The sequence below is a fragment of the Nanorana parkeri genome, unplaced genomic scaffold (assembly GCF_000935625.1).
Source record: "Nanorana parkeri isolate BGI_ZX_2015 unplaced genomic scaffold, ASM93562v1 scaffold197, whole genome shotgun sequence".
NCBI lineage: Eukaryota > Metazoa > Chordata > Amphibia > Anura > Dicroglossidae > Nanorana > Nanorana parkeri.
The window spans coordinates 1,116,108-1,132,161 of NW_017306465.1; the positions used below are offsets into that span (position 1 = coordinate 1,116,108).

At 43.4% G+C, this 16,054-nt stretch overlaps 1 protein-coding gene across 1 annotated transcript; it reads left to right on the forward strand.

Moving 5' to 3' along the window:
* Positions 1-3,621: 3,621 nt before the first annotated feature.
* On the forward strand, positions 3,622-15,968 carry LFNG (LFNG O-fucosylpeptide 3-beta-N-acetylglucosaminyltransferase). Its single transcript, XM_018555443.1, has 8 exons — positions 3,622-3,995; positions 12,736-12,784; positions 13,787-13,886; positions 13,995-14,148; positions 14,274-14,316; positions 14,727-14,923; positions 15,115-15,200; positions 15,312-15,968. Exons 1-8 carry the CDS (start codon positions 3,627-3,629, stop codon positions 15,376-15,378), a joined length of 1,065 nt encoding a protein of 354 aa, XP_018410945.1. The 5' UTR covers positions 3,622-3,626; the 3' UTR covers positions 15,379-15,968.
* Positions 15,969-16,054: the final 86 nt, after the last annotated feature.

The following is a 16,054-nucleotide window of genomic DNA, read 5'->3' on the forward strand; positions in this document are numbered from 1 at the left end:
GCAAATACACTATTGATTGTAAATGCCTCTCGCTGAATAGTGAATAGATCTACACCTACACACCGGATAATGCTCATTTGCAATACACAGGGCTGGATTGCTGAAAGTCATTAAAGATTTCACAAGCATGTGTTATATTCGTCAGACCTGCAGACCTACAGTAATAAATCAACATAATCACCCATCCTGTTATTAGAGCTTGCTATTGAAATAAGTTGGTGGTGGTAGAGGGGAGGTGGGGTTGCACACTTCATATAGGACACACTTCTGTCTTTTCAATAAACACCCTCAGCTTTAGCACATATCAGTGAACTGCTGGCGGTAACACTTGGACAGGACAAACTGTCAGATGCCCAAGTGGCTCCTGTGCTAGCAACAAGGTCTATTTATATATGAGCAGAAGCTTGTGATACAATTAGGGAGTTGGAAAGCAAATACATCAAGGAATCGAGGAATGTTAACGGTCTCAACCAAATAATGGTGACATTTAGGGTGGAATAAACCCTTTAATTGTATTCTATAGCTGACTATTCATTGGGTAAAATGAACCATGGACAAGTAAATAACTCACTGCCCAATTCCAGTTTTTGTTTATTAATCCATTGCCCTAAAACTCACTTACTCCTCAGTGCTGTCCCCCCAAAGACTTTCATGGTTCATCATTGGTTGTTGGTTAAAAGACCAGCATCATTCAGTTCCTGTGAGCCCAGGGCACCTTTGAGGGTGCTTCATGGTGGCATTGGTGGCACCCTCAGTAAAATACTGCAGAGAACAATGCTGGCTTCATTGACATAGTACCACTCTCTGTGTCAATGAAGTCCATTGCTGAACAAGATAGGAGAATCCAATGGTCTTGTTCCTTCTATCTTGTTCAGCAATGGATGGTCAACGAGGACCATTCATTGCTGAACAAGATAAGAGGAACAAGACCATCGGAGTCCCATGACTGGCCAGAAGATAGCTGCAACAAGGTATGTATGCTAAAACTTATCAAAATGACATATGGGGGACTGCAGGATGGACTGGAACTGGACTTTAAACATCATGTGGACTTGATGATATCTTATATGCCCCTTCCATCCAAAATTACAATTTCAGTGAACTTTAGTGGTTGTATTGTCTACCCTCTGTAATACACTAAATGGAAAGTCCACCAGACCCCCTTATAATATCAATGTCAGGTGGACAATTGCAAATTCAAAAATGTGGTTTTCTTCCTGGTCTTGTTTCTTGTGCCAGCTCTGCAAACGGCAGAATACAGTTTGATAAATGTACATAAGAATGGCCATTAATAATTAGGAGACCAGGTTCTAAACCGGTTTTGTAAGTCAGTCACAGGTCATTGCAAAGAAACCCCCTTTAATGAAGGACTCATTAAGCATACAAATTGGTCACTTTAATTCCACCAGATGTTTAACCAGTAGTACAAGAATTTCCTGTTCGGTGAACTCTTTCAAGTTATTCAAGGGAGTTTTATCAAACAGGATAATGACCGATAAAATAATCAAAAAAAGATAATTTAGCAGTTGAATCACGCCCGCATGTTCAGCCGCTAGCTTTAATCTTCTCCACACTGTTGACCAAGGCTTCATAATACCTGCCAAAGCATGACAATGCATATTACATGTGTTTTCATGGACTTTTATGGTCCTCCCAACACACTAAAAAAAATGGACATGATATTTTCCAGAACGCACTTCCAAAATGAGATGGGAACAGACACAATTATTATGGGGAAGTTGGACATATGCGTTTCAGTCCATCAAAGCGCATAGACATGCGGTTTATCTTGTCGGCGACAGATATTAACAAGCCATGGCCAATGGCTGTTAACCCTGTCCAGTCCAAATTCTATATTTCAACATGCTTTGAAAACATGAATGGTACTCATGAAAATACATGGAAACACAAAAAGACAATGCACGTTCACATGTACGCACATGCCGCAAAATAACGCACCTCTATGCACACTTGTAGACCTAAAACTAAACATGCCCTTAAGGAGCACGGCTATTTGCGTCACCACTTTTGATGCTGCATGCACTAGCTATTAAACAATGGACCACTATTTTAAAGAAGAACTCCGGGCAAACAAAAACTTACCCTTGTAGTGGGGCTACCGCTGCACTGCAAGGGTTAGTTGCTCATTTGGTCTAGGGGCTTAAATAAAGTATCAGCAACCTAAGTCCCCTGGCGGTCAGACTCACTTGATCCTTGGTCCCATTGCGGTCAGGCTCACCTGATGCTTGGTCCCGTGGCGGTCAGACTTACCTGATCCTTGGTCCCGTGACAGTCAGTCTCACCTGATCCTTGGTCCCATGGTGGTCACACTCACCTGACCCTTGGTCCAGTAGTGGTCAGGCTCATCGGAGCCTTGGTCCCGTGGCAGTCAGACTCACCTGAGCCTTGGTGCCCTGGCGGTCAGACACACCTGATCCTTGGTCCCCTGGCGGTCAGAATCACCTGATCCTTGGTCCCCTGGCGGTCAGACTCACCTGATCCTTGGTCTCAGCGCTCATGGCCGGCTGCTTCCAGGCTGCTAGACTGTTCCCGTAGTCTCCTTTCCCCTGGGCTCCAGTGGTCTACAGACCGCGGACGTCATTACGTCCTTATGCAGCAACACTGACCTGCATTAGACCTGAGGACATGCCAGAGCAGAGGGGGAGGGAGGTGAGCACTGACCGCCGCAGGACCAAGGATCAAGTGAGTATGTATATATATTTTTTAACTCTAGAACAAAACAAACATTTATCCCTTGCCGTATGGGGGTAGCCCCAGCAGTGGCACCAGGGTGCAGCCGCCGTGTGTGCTTTATGACGTCCGTGGTGTGACATCATCAGGCATGCAGTTATGTACTTCACTGCTGCCGGCCAAAGACAGAAGCGGATATTGACCCGAGGGATCAGGTATACCCCCGGGTCCCCCCTCTCTTGTGCTGCTGTTGGGCTCTCGGTCCTTGACCTAGTGCCCAACTTAGGGGTGACACCAAAATAACTGTCAGTCATTTTTTTGTCACCCTCCCTCTAATTGTGTCCAGGCTGCATCCCCCTTGGGTAACCCCCTCTGTAAGGTTGTTTTTTTCATTTCCCAGAGTTCTCCTTTAAATACTACATGATACTCTTGCACAACTGTAAACTCGAACAGGCATTAACAGTCCCCATGCTGTTCACAGGTCCACTATAAACATGTAATAATAAAAGATTATATTTTTTTATTTGATAATTGAACAAATAATAAAGATCTGGCAGCTGATCCTGCATTCCGCTCATAGTCCCCACACGTCCTCGCCCGGCCAGCTCCCGCCCACGTGTGACACTGAGGGAACCAGATTAATATCCACATGGGATTCCACTGGGGGCGTGACCTACAATCCAACCACGCCCCCGGATCAGCCTCCTACTCTATAGCTAACGCTGCTGTGGGCGTGGTTATGTTTTTCCTCCGCCTCAGTGGGCGTGCTCGTACAGTAGGAGATTTTAAATCCCTGTCGGCGGCATTGTGTCCTCAGTGTGTGTACAGTGTCAGTGACCGGAGGGCTTCGCTCGGAGGTGTCTGCAGCACAGTGGGATACAATACAGTCTGCGTCTTCTGTTCACTCATCGGACCGATCGCCCCACACGGCAACCATGCTGAAGAATTGCGGGAGGAAGCTGCTGCTGTCCATGGTGGGCGCCACTCTCACCTGCCTCCTGGTCCTCATGGTCGATCAGCAGAACAGACAGCTGGAGTCATCAGATCTCCCCGGATCTGATGGCCCCGAGCTGCCCGATGCAGCCGAGCCTGCCAAGGATGCCCAGAGCTTCTCGGCTTATTTTAGCCAGCTGACCCGGGACAGGAGGGACGTGGAGCAGGTGGCCACCCCCTCTGCCAGCAAGTCTCCTGTGGAAGAAATCGCGGCTAAAGATGTCTTCATAGCCGTCAAGACCACCAAGAAGTTCCACCGATCCCGGATGGATATGCTCATGGACACGTGGATCTCCAGGAACAAGGAGCAGGTGAGACATCTCGCACCTCTGACTTGGTGTTCCCAGATTGTGGCTGCACACCTCCTAGGCATGTGCCTGTCGCTTCATCAAAGCCTGCTACCCCCTGGGGTGCCCCTGCTTACCCCTTCCCCTACATCTGTCTGTAAACCTGTTACCTTGTAATAGAAAATGCAACAATCATTATAATCTGATGAAAATGCTACATTATTAGAGGGGTGAGAAGGCTTCGCTAGGTTGTAGGATAGCGATCGGTGTGCCATCGGAGCTTCTACATCCCCAGTGGCATGAATCACAATGTATCACTAGTGGAACCTTAGATGATATCAAAGAAACTTAATATGTGTCCATTAAGATGGTTGATAGACGATCAATAGATGATAGGTATATACATTGATATATGTATAGATGGATGAGAGATAGATAACTACATACATAGATCTATAGATAGGTGATCAACAATAGGTTTATAGATAGATGATTAATTGATAGATGGCTGATTTATAGATATATGATCAATAGATAAATGCTCATGTACAGTGATTTATAGATAAGGAATATTAATTGATCAATAGATAGGTGATCAATAGGTAGGGTGATAGGTATATACACAGATGGCTTTATAGATAGACAAATGCTTAATTGAGTCTGTGATCCAATGATTTCCCCATACCTATGACTGTAGGTGGGTAACCTCTGTATATTGCCTTTTAGAATGTTGAATAACCAATAACCGATCACCTCTTTATTTCTGAAAGAGTGTCTGTAGTGCTATTCTCTCTATGACTATCCATGGTACTAAATCCCCTCTTATGATATATGTTTTCCTCTGGAGAGGAGGGACCTGGGAGGAGCATGACATTCACTTTGTGTTATCAGACTTAACCTGTCAAATGTGAAATGGGATCATATAAGGGCAGATAAGAGAGCAGATTGTTCCCCCTGTCTATATGACCTGCTGGAGATTGCATTGTATGCAAGACTCCATTCACAGTACTGCCCGGAAACCAACATTGTTCTATACACATCTCTCGTCTATACATTGTACATTGTTCCTTCACAAACAATCAGAATCACAGCTCCATGGTGCTATTCTTTATTTATTTTTCTTTTATTTATTTTCCTTTTTTTCACTTGTATGTTTTTACGACTTGCAACTGGTTTACAAGAGCTGTTAGCACTGTAAGGGACTCCTCGCATGTATGTAGGATTCAAGAAAGCCATACTGTCGCTTCCTGCCAAAGGAAGCCTTGCAAGTTTTATCTCAATTCTTTTTTAACTAAGGTAACATCTAAGTGCCGTTACCCATAGTAACCGATGAGCAATTCTCCTGATACATTGGACATAGTGGCTTACTGTATGCGTTTTTTAATTGAACAAGTTGGGTTTTGGGTAGGCCACCTTTAATTTTGTCAGGGGTATACGGATTTTACCCAGAAGGCCAACGACTTCATTCATACCTCGTGTTTTATGTTTATTCTTTTGTCATGCGTGCAACTGCTTTTTTTTTTTTTTCTTTTCTGTCCATGGCGCACGCATTGAAGTTAAGGATTGGAGGGGCGAGGATAAATTTCATGAGCACTATAGAATGACATCCCTGAGAATGGATCCCAGCGCTTTCTTCTTCGGTTTCTTTTTGTTTTGTTTGGTCTTGCAGGCTGTTTGAGTTCCCAGGGACCGAGCCTGTTCTCTCACGCTGTCCCCCAGCGTTTGCTAACAATGCCCCTTTTCTGCACGGCCAGAGAAAAGGCTTTTGCCGTCTCTTGCAAGGAGCTTTTATGCTGGGAACACTTTAAGTCCAAGCTATCGCGGTGGTGTCCAGGTCAGGTTGCCTAAGAGATGTGGGCCGAGGAAGTACCCAAGATAAAAAGAAGGGGGGGGGGGTAGCTTGCTAAACCAGGGCAAAGCTTTCTGGGGGCCCTTTGACAAGGCTGACAGTCCTTGTGGGGTACTTGAAGGACAACCGTTTGAGGGAGATGTGACCCAAATAGCCATTTAAGAATAGGCTTGGATGGCTACGCTTTCATATTGACCAAGCGAAATCGGTCTCAGATTCCTCAAGCGATGCCTTGACAGCTACTCAGGGCTTCCACTAAAGAGGGCCAAGATAATCCTGTTCCGCATTACGAATGTAGGTTTAGTTCAGGTTTGCAAGCCCAAAAGAAAGTCCGGCTTTGAATTTTTTCACTGCAAATGGGACCTAGCAAAAAAAAAAAAAAAAATTCCCAGGAAGACCTGACTATCAATCACCTTTTTTGCGCTGGCCCCTTTAAGAAGCCGCAGTTAGCCAAAGAGTGTCTTACGCGGAAATGTCTAACCGCTGCTTTTTTTCCCCTCTTTTTAATAAATGATGAACTTGTGTGTTTTGTCAACAGCATGTACTCAATCGATGCTTTTGCCAGGACCTTAGGGCGCAAGTAGAAATTCCAGTTCGTTCACTTCCAGCGTGCCCCTGGGTAGTAAACATTGAATGTTTAACCCAAAACAGAGTTAATTCACCCACCCACCCCCTAATCTTACACAAGTTTGTGATAATGAGGTTGTTTGTTCACCCGGTGGAGTGTTGAGGTTTAACCCTTGCACTCCCGGGCAGTGGCAGCGTAGGGGTTAATGCATAGTATTTTTTCGGTGCTGTTATCTGATTGAAGTCTCCTATAGAGGAGCAGTGAGAAAATGCATTTAGGGCTGCAGAGGACAAGGTCTCTTTGATAGATACAATAGGACAGGTTTCCTGTGTCTACGCTGGGGCGATACGGTTACCTCTCTCTATTGTTCCTCGTGGGTATTTTGATCGCACAATAGAAAAAAAAGGGGGTAAAAGGGAGATAATTAAAATCATGGACCACCCCAGCTGGCGAAAGATTGACTTTTCCTTGCTAGCGATGACCAGGCTGATTTTTTTTTTTCCTCCCACAGTTGCCAAACACCTTTCGCACAAAACCTTTTTTTTTTTTCAACCATTTTCCTTAATATGTCTTCTGCAGCAAGGAGCCAATGCTAGGCAATCTGCAGGAGTTCCCTCCTGCATGTCGCCTGTGGCACATATCATATTTTCGCATTTCGGCGCTGAAGTATTGCTAAAGCCGCGAAAGGGCTGCGCTTGGAATTTAGGCTGACATACTTGTCGTTTTTTGTTTTGTTTTTGCAGATATTTATAATTTTTAATATTGGAGAACATTAGGTGGCCCTTAGGGGAGTTTGAATGGCTGTGACATTTATGTACTACATGTACCTTTTGTAGGCATGGATAAATCCCAGGAGCCAGGTCGCGATGCTCTTTAAAGTGACAGCTGGCACCTAACTTTTGAGGTTTTCTCTAGTTGTTGTCAAAGGAGTTAGCTCCTATAAAAATCCAGCTGGCAGGATTGGACAGCCTGGCTCCGGACTTCCATAGTAATTGTCCACCCCTGGATTGCATATAGGTTCAGTCGTGCCAAATGCAAAAATGGGCAATTATTCAACTGGGATTAGTTGGTATTGGCTGAAGCATTGCTTTCTGGAGGGTTGCTCAGGGTTTCCACACTGCAGGTAGGCTAGGTTACTGCAAAAGCTTCTTCAGTTGTAAAACTACAAGGTCCAGCATGCTGACTCTTGCAGTTCCTTCACAGCTTGTTATATATTTTTTTTCACCTAGATAAATGCCTTGTCAAGTGATCATACCCCATGCACAGTTTGCCTGCTTGGAATGGAATTTCCAGCAGTACAGTGCAAAATCTTTGCCTCCAGCAGCAGAGGGGTTAGGTCTATATGGAACACACTATTGAGGTGCTGACGGCCCCCCCGGACAGGCCCGGTGGCAGTGACGCCACTTAACTCAGTCATTCTGCTTTTGTTAAACCTGCCTAAGTCACAGTCGGGGACCCCTTGGCAGCCCCTGTGGCAGTGACGAGACAGAGGCTGCCTTTCCAGGTTTTGTCCTCAGGTGTAACGGCTCTGGAGAGGCGTGCCTTACATGCTCCTGACGTGCGGCTCTGTGTATATATCAACAGAGATGAGGCAGATAGAGCTCTGCTTTCTGTTTATGGTATAAACACAAGTGTGTACACGGTCCAACAGAATCAGATGGAACTGGGAAGAACTGGTTGTGACCTCCTCTAGCAAGAACATGGGGGTAACCAGAACATCTGACTGCAAAATGCAACTCCCACCTTCATGCTGGTTACATTTTAGATCACAAACCTGTTATCGATATAAACCCTGCGTGGTATGGGGAACATCAGAGCAGAATGTCACAATATACGACAGAAGTTGAAGGACTATAATTATCTTGGTAGAAAGCCAAATTACTTATGGTCTGAGGTCTTGAGTAGACTCCTTGTGATCATGTTTTTTTATAAAACCCAATAGGTCCAAAAGTAACGTTCATGTAGTATTGGTACAACAGTGATGGTGGCTACCATTCTGAAATTGGTTCTCAGCAGGTTGGGGTTCTTAGGTCTGTACACCTGCTATAGGGTAGTGCCATGGGATTTCCTACATCGTAGATGGATGGACGGATAGGTAGATTGATAGATAATTGAAGTGTGACATAAGCAACTTGCCCCTGAATTTCCACATCAACTGACCCATCCACCTATAACTCAGACTAGTTTTGGATCAGCGCACTGTTTATATAAACTTGGCCATAATTAGTTTACTAGGATTTATTAGACAATTCATAACCTTAATGACTCCCCAATTACTTGTACAGAGCATTCAGATTCAAACAGTATCGGCTAATGAGGGCATTTTTTAAATGTGTTGATAACGTAAACTCATTAAACTGTAATGAAGGTTGGAACTCATCCAATAACGCAAAGCTGTTTGTCCTGATCCGGGGTTGGTTAGGCAATATTTTGGGTAGACCTGTGCGTGTAGGGATTGTTTGACAGGTGGTATGACAAGCAGCTTGATGCAGGTAGTAATCACCTTGTCAAACCTGTCTTCTGGTAACACAGCGCGAAATTCAAATTTGAAATGATCCCACACATAATTACACCAGAATTTGGATATCATGCATTGCTTTCAAGATTAGACATATCAGCTATTACAGGGCTAGAGGATTGGTTACAGGCAGCTTGCAGTCCTCCAGCTGTTGTGGAAGTTTAAGTCCATCGTCCCCAGGCAGCTATACTTCTAGTTATTATATTGGATAGTATTGTTTTATTAGTCTTCAAATAAAATCTACCTTTTTTTTTTTTACTTGGGCAAGCTGCCTATTGTTATATTGTTACAAAAGGAGTTGGCATCCTGTGTTTGTTGATTTTTAGTATAATGATGCTTCCTCTTTCGTAAAATCCCCTTTGCTTAAGCGACAAAAGCATTTTGTGGCCAGCACTAAGACTTAGAGAAGTGACCAAAAATAAAGATCACATTTCGAAAGCTGCCTGGAAAATGCAGAAGTTTCAAAGAAATGTGCAGACAGACCTTTTTGTACTGCATGATGGTGAGTCAGTGATAGGTGATGGGTTTTGAAACCGAATGGGTTGAGGGTTCCTGTAATTGAGACAAGTACTTGTCTGCTTGGGGTCAAATGTGGGGACTCACTAATTTCACTTGTTTCAAATGAAAACTTCTCAGTTTCTGTAAATGGAGCATTAAGGAACACGTGGCTGCAGCACGCAGCCCTCCTACGCACCTCACTTGTCACTATGCTCTCCAGCCAGCTTGAGGAAATAATGACATTCACGGTCACCTACTTGTTACTGAAGTTGTAAAACTTCAGAGGAATTTATAAACCACAATCAACACTTGCTCTTTGCCCTGGGACTTGAACTGCAGTTGTTCCAGGATGTCATACCTTAGTTTTCTTATATAGTTAATAGGGGGGGGGGGGCACAAAATGTACCGAACAATATGATTTCCAGTAAAAATATGCCTCAAAATAAAATTGTATCCATTCCAGCCAATCAGATATCCGCTTTCAGCAGCCCTGACTTGATAGACCTGCATCAAGGTAGTATCTCATGGGTCAGTATAGATTAGAGTAGGGCTGGACAGATCCTAGGAGCCTACGGCACCCAATTTTTAAGGCTGTCAGTGGAGCTGGCTCCTATTGGATTGGACTGACTGGCTCATTTGTCCACCCCTGCATGATGGCATTTTAGTGATCTTTGGCTTCTAATTTTTGGTTGATCATTGTGGATTACTTTCAGCACATCAATGGTCTTATCTGGCACTGTTAAATATAGCCTGGTGTCAGAAGGCTTCTGGAATGTCTGACCCATGTAGTGTTAGTAGCTAGGGAGCAGATAAAGGTTAATTGTTTGAGATTGATTGAATTTCCTGGCTGGGCTCCTTGGGCCTGGCAGGAAGGGGTGTGAGCCAGGGATCCTGCCGATCACAGATATCTTCTAAGAGGTGACACTTGGGGCTTTAAACAGACTGTCCCTTCCTCCCAGGGAGCAAGGAGCAGGCAGGCAGGCTACAAGTTTCCGGAGTACATTTCCAATAAAGTAAGGGGGGGTGCCAGAGTTTTTTTTCTTTCCTGTCTCTCTATAGAAAGAGGAGACTCTTCTTTTATGGCCAGGAATCATCCCATTGTCTCTGAGCTTTGAGGAGGACAAAGGAGGGGAGAGGATGGGGACTGCTCAGCCCGACCTGTAATAAACAGTTTGCAATCTATTTATAGTCCCAAAACTGACTCCTGCTGAGATGAAAGGTATGATCGCCATAAAGCAAATTCTTCTTCTGGTCCTGTAGATGACACATAACTCTGCGGGTGTCTAAGTTTACAATCTTCCCCGCAGAGCCTACAAACACTGAGAAGTAGTCCTCAAAGAAAGCAGCATCTGGCTCTTTTGGCTTATTTAATAAGGCAACGCAAAAGATCAGGGTTAAGCTAAATGTGCAAACTTGCACTAACCAATCAGGTTTTATCTTTTATGAGTAAAGAGCAGTCTAGGAACTAGTAGATGATTTCTGATTGACTGCTATGGTCTGCTTCACCGCGGTCTTGTAGGGCTTTTTTTTTGCGGAAAGACTTTTTGGACCAATTGTGCCAAATGTTTTTTTTTTTTTTAAAGCATCCTGAACCCACGCTGCCCCCTTTCCAGTCCGTCCCCCACCCCCCCTCCAGAGTACCGGGAGGGAGAAAAGGGCTGCCACATCAATCATTTTCTTTTATTCTCCTTTTCAATTCACCAAGCTTAACCAGGCCAGCTGTATGCTAATAAGTAGGACACGTCTCAGCTTAAACTCTTGCTCAGTGAGTAAAGCTAGCCAGCAACATTTAGCCCATTGTCGAGAAACAGACTTCCAACTTTTCCCCTCTTCCCTTCTTTAGAATGCCTACCACAGGCATAAATTGCTTTTGACAGCAGAGCTTCCACTTCAGCGGCAGTTTTGTATCTAGCCTCCCTTCCCTCCTCCTGCATTGTTCTTTGTTGCCGTGTTTTACTTTCTTTTTATGCCTCTTTTGTGTCTTGTTTTTTTTCTTTATTTCTTTTACCTAGAACAGGCAGGTGGTATGCCATGCTTGTCTTTCCTTTCTTCCCTTCTGTAACTGATTGACGGGGCTTGTGATTTCTTTTTGTTTTTATTTTTTGAATTGTTTTGTGAAAATCTTGCTCCTTACTACAATAAAAGCAAACAGACATAACCACAAAGACAGACGAAATCTGCCAAGCATTGGCTGTGTCAATAAGGGACGGCGGTCAGGCAGGTGGGGAAGGTAAAAGTGAGCAGGACTTACCAAGGTAACCCCCAGCTCTACGGGCCCAAAAGCTGCAATGGTTTTCAATGCTATAGAGTTACATAGGAATAGCGGTGGGCGTGCGTACGTGAGGAAAACAAAGTAAAGCATTTGGAAGCAAAGCTAAAGCATCCGGCAGATGCAAAGGTTGGTACAGTACCACCCTCTGATACGTGGCAGGTCGAACACATCCAAGACTCGTGCCACAAAAACAGCTGTTATTATGAGCATCACATAAAAGAACAGTAGGGATCATGTATCTTTTCAAGCGTGCAATTTTACATGGTAGTTGCCTTTTACTATTAAATATAAAATTATGTCAACGTTTGTAGCTAGGTTTATAAATATATCAGCTAAGGGAATAAAACTAACGGGGTTAGTCACAAAAGGGTGAAGAGTTGTGAGCAGCAGGAGAAGTGGACTGGAAAGTGAGCTGAATTGGAGAATTTTTCCAAATCGGTACATTTTAGCCTAGATTGTTCACTTCTCCTGCCTTCTCCAAACTCTTCACCCTTTTGTGAATAACCCTGTAAGTGAAATTGGAAACCAATAGCGTAACCTGTAAAGCTTAGTATGCAATAGTAGCCAATTCAAATCTATTACTGATATATATATATATATATTAGTCCAGTGGGTCTTCTCAATACAAGACCTGTGAGTGCCTTTTCCACTGGAGCATTTTATCAACTTGCCTTGGCTATATAGTCCAATGGTGGACACCTAGCTCAAGGCAAGTAGATCCAAATGGTCCAGTGAAAGAGTCACTCATGGGCCTTGTATCGAGAAGACCCATGAGTAGCAGTGCAGTAAACTCTTGCTTCCTTCAACATGCCAGTCTTATAATACCATCTCCATTTACAAGCCTCAGGGAGGGCTTTAGACTTTTTACCCAACACAGCTGTCGCACTCCAAGAATCCTCACACAAAAGGAGCTGGTCATGGATTTGATCGGGGTAGCTGCAAATTATATGCTCTGTCCTTTAACCATCTGCCTTTCTGTATCCTATTTGTATAAGTGTCCCAGGTGCAATCCCGACCACAGAAATGTAATGTGCCTTTTATCTCCTTTGTATCTTTCAGACTTTCATCTTCACAGATGGGGAGGACGAAGAGCTACAGAAAAAGACAGGTGAGGATTAAGTCTTAAATCCCTTCCATTTGTTGCATAATCCACTTTTACTTTCGAATATTATTTTACATACAAGCAAGCTATAAAAAAAAACATTACGCTGGTAACTACTTAAACCCAGGCTTCTATTGAGATGAATTAAACAAAATCAGAAAAGAGGGCATTAGTGTTGCATTCAAGTGTTTTCTTGAAGATATTTAATAATTGCTCAGTTTGGGATCAATCATTTGATTTCCTTTGTCTTTCTAACCTTAAAGGGGCTTCAAACAGTTTATTTGGTTAACATATTTAAAGCTTGCCCCTGTTCTGTGGGGTTAGGACAACTTGGTTAAGCAGCATGGAGTTTTGTGTCGTGAATAGGCCTGACAAAGGATGTTCCCCCTGTGCTGTAGGTCCTTTGTACTGTATTTTACCCCCTCTTCTATTGTTAAGACCTTTTAACTAGACTGTCGAGGAGCAAGCTTAAGCAGTAGCTAGGAATAAACCATTATGGAGAGGGAAGGGTGGAACACCAGCAGTGGGGTGGGTCTCTTGCTAATGTGGCGTGTGTATTTTTTATTCCCCCATTGAGTCTGGGTCACAGCCTTGATCCTTCTCATGTAAATGATTTCTATTCAGACTCTTTATACAGCGTCTATTGAGAGAGCACAGCCAGTAACAGGTGGCCTGATCTGGGAAAGTGCATACTCAATGGGAAGGGATCTCTTTAAAAAAAAAAATGGGGGGTTGGGGGGGCTTGTAATTATTAACCCTTTCACATGCTCACTCCCAAAGCTAGCATGTTTTCCCCTCCCCCGGTAAAATGACAATGGCCCATTCTATCTGCTGCTTCCCTCCCCCAGTGTTATATGCTATCCTATACTGTAACCTTATACTGTCAACCCCAGCAGCTGTATTAACCCATTGCCAGCAAGGGCTGCCATTCGCCCAAAATCTCTTTGCATTGCACAGCTATGTACTTTAGGCTATTGTATATTGATCGTGTATTTCTATCCCTTACAGATAATGTTATCAGCACAAACTGCTCTGCTGCTCACAGCCGCCAAGCCTTGTCCTGTAAAATGGCCGTCGAGTACGACAAATTCATAGAGTCCAATATGAAGTAAGTATCAGAGAATTGGCATAATACAAAGTACATTTGTACATGCATTAAGTTCTAGGGAAATATACAGTATGTGGCTATATCTTATGTTCCTTTTTTCTTTTTTAGATGGTTCTGCCATGTGGACGATGACAATTACGTCAATGTCAAGACTCTGATTAAACTGTTGTCCCGTTACTCTCATACAAACGATGTCTATATTGGGAAGCCAAGCTTAGATCGGCCTATCCAAGCAACTGAGAGAATCAGTGAAAGCAAAATGGTAAGTAGGGGAGGTCTGCTTAGAGGTTCTCAAAAGCTGGGTGGAACTGAGCTGCCATTTTGTCCTCTTGTTTCCATCTTATTTGGGTTATCTAATGATTTTATATATTTTTTTTTTTTACACAGCGCCCTGTCAACTTCTGGTTTGCCACTGGAGGAGCTGGATTCTATTAGAAACTTTTTGCTATTACATATTGTTAACCAGTTGAGGATACTGATTGGGAAACAGGAGAATTTTTAATTGGCTCTAGTCATTATTGCCTCACAAGAAGTGAATTATGAAACATGGCATTTTATATTGCAGTCCTTTTTACAAACATTTTGGCATATCAAAGTAAATGACCTAAGAAGACACCACTAGATACCTGCTGTTGCCTTAATTAGCTTTATAAGCCTCTTCTTGGCTCCTTCATTGATTTAGGTTTACTTTATTACTGAGGATTGACTTCATGACTAAGATCAATCAGTTGGCATCTCCTCTATGGAATGAGAGCACCCTTACTGGGCACTGTTTGATTGGACAGTAGAGTAGCAGATAAACATGGATCTTATGAGTAATGATCTGGGCTTTGATTGGCAGTTTATTGAACAGTTTGCTTTTCTTTGGCAGTGGGGGACACTTTATGAACACAGCTGAGAAAATCCGACTTCCCGATGACTGCACCATTGGTTATATCATTGAGTCTGTTCTTGGAGTGAAACTAATACGAAGCAACCTCTTCCATTCTCATCTGGAAAACCTGCACCAAGTTCCTCAAAGTGAAATCCCAAATCAGGTAAGATCAGTTCCCAGTATACTGAGCCTTTTGTTTTTTTCTAAACATAGGGACTGACATTTTTGCAATGTTCTATTCATAATAGGGGGACTTTTTAAGGATAATTGGGGTAAAGGTTGGGATGTTCTTATGCTAGAAAGATGTAGAAATAATTTCTTACAAATACTTAATTTTTTTTTTCTTTTACCCAGGTGACACTGAGTTACGGAATGTTTGAAAACAAGAGAAATGCAATCCTCATGAAGGGAGCCTTTTCAGTTGAGGACGATCCATCAAGGTAAGGATTCACCATCATTGCTTTCTTAAGAAGCTCTTAGACTTTTTTTTTTTAAATCTAAATCCTGTTAATAAAATTTCCAAGTCTCTAAACATCCTGTCCTCTTTGCAGGTTTCGCTCCGTCCATTGTCTACTGTATCCAGATACTCCCTGGTGCCCCAAAAACATTGCCTATTAGAAGACTTCGGATCTTCTGCAACCTCGTCCCAAGTTTCCCTGGTATCCAAAGGGCTTTTGTGGGACCAGTTCGTTGTCCTTGCTGTGAACGTCGCCAGTTTCTGGTGCTGTGCATGGAAAGCACAGTGTTTCGTTTCATAGGCTGCTGTGCGGCCAGTTAACTGTCTCTGCCTGAGCAGACAGTGACAGCTTATCTCTGCAGAGTTTTTGGCACCTCCTCGTGTGACCAAGAGCCATGGGGACCTTCTGGAAGGAGAGCCCGAAGATTGACATGCTCAGTTTGTGTATGTCAGCTCGCTCCGTCAAAGACTCATATTAAATGCTTAGCAGCGTCTGCAATTCTTATAGAATGTAAGCTGAAGACCTGCCCCTTTCACTTTTGCTTCTTGTGAGCTACCTAGAGCTTTTTTACACTTGTTTTCCCAAAAGTAGAGTATGTTTCGAAGCGCCAATCCATCCACGGTCCTGTTTAGCAGGCACCATGGTTATCATGCCATATGATGTGTGTAGATTGCTTGGCTACTGAAAAAATGTTGGTACTTTTTTTATCTTTTTGTACATTCTGGTCACATCAATATTTTTCGTGGTGCTAATATTTTATGGATCTGGCTGTCAAAGGTCCAATCTACAGTTCTGGGGGAAATGTTTTTGCCTTACCCTGGGGAATATCCCCCCAT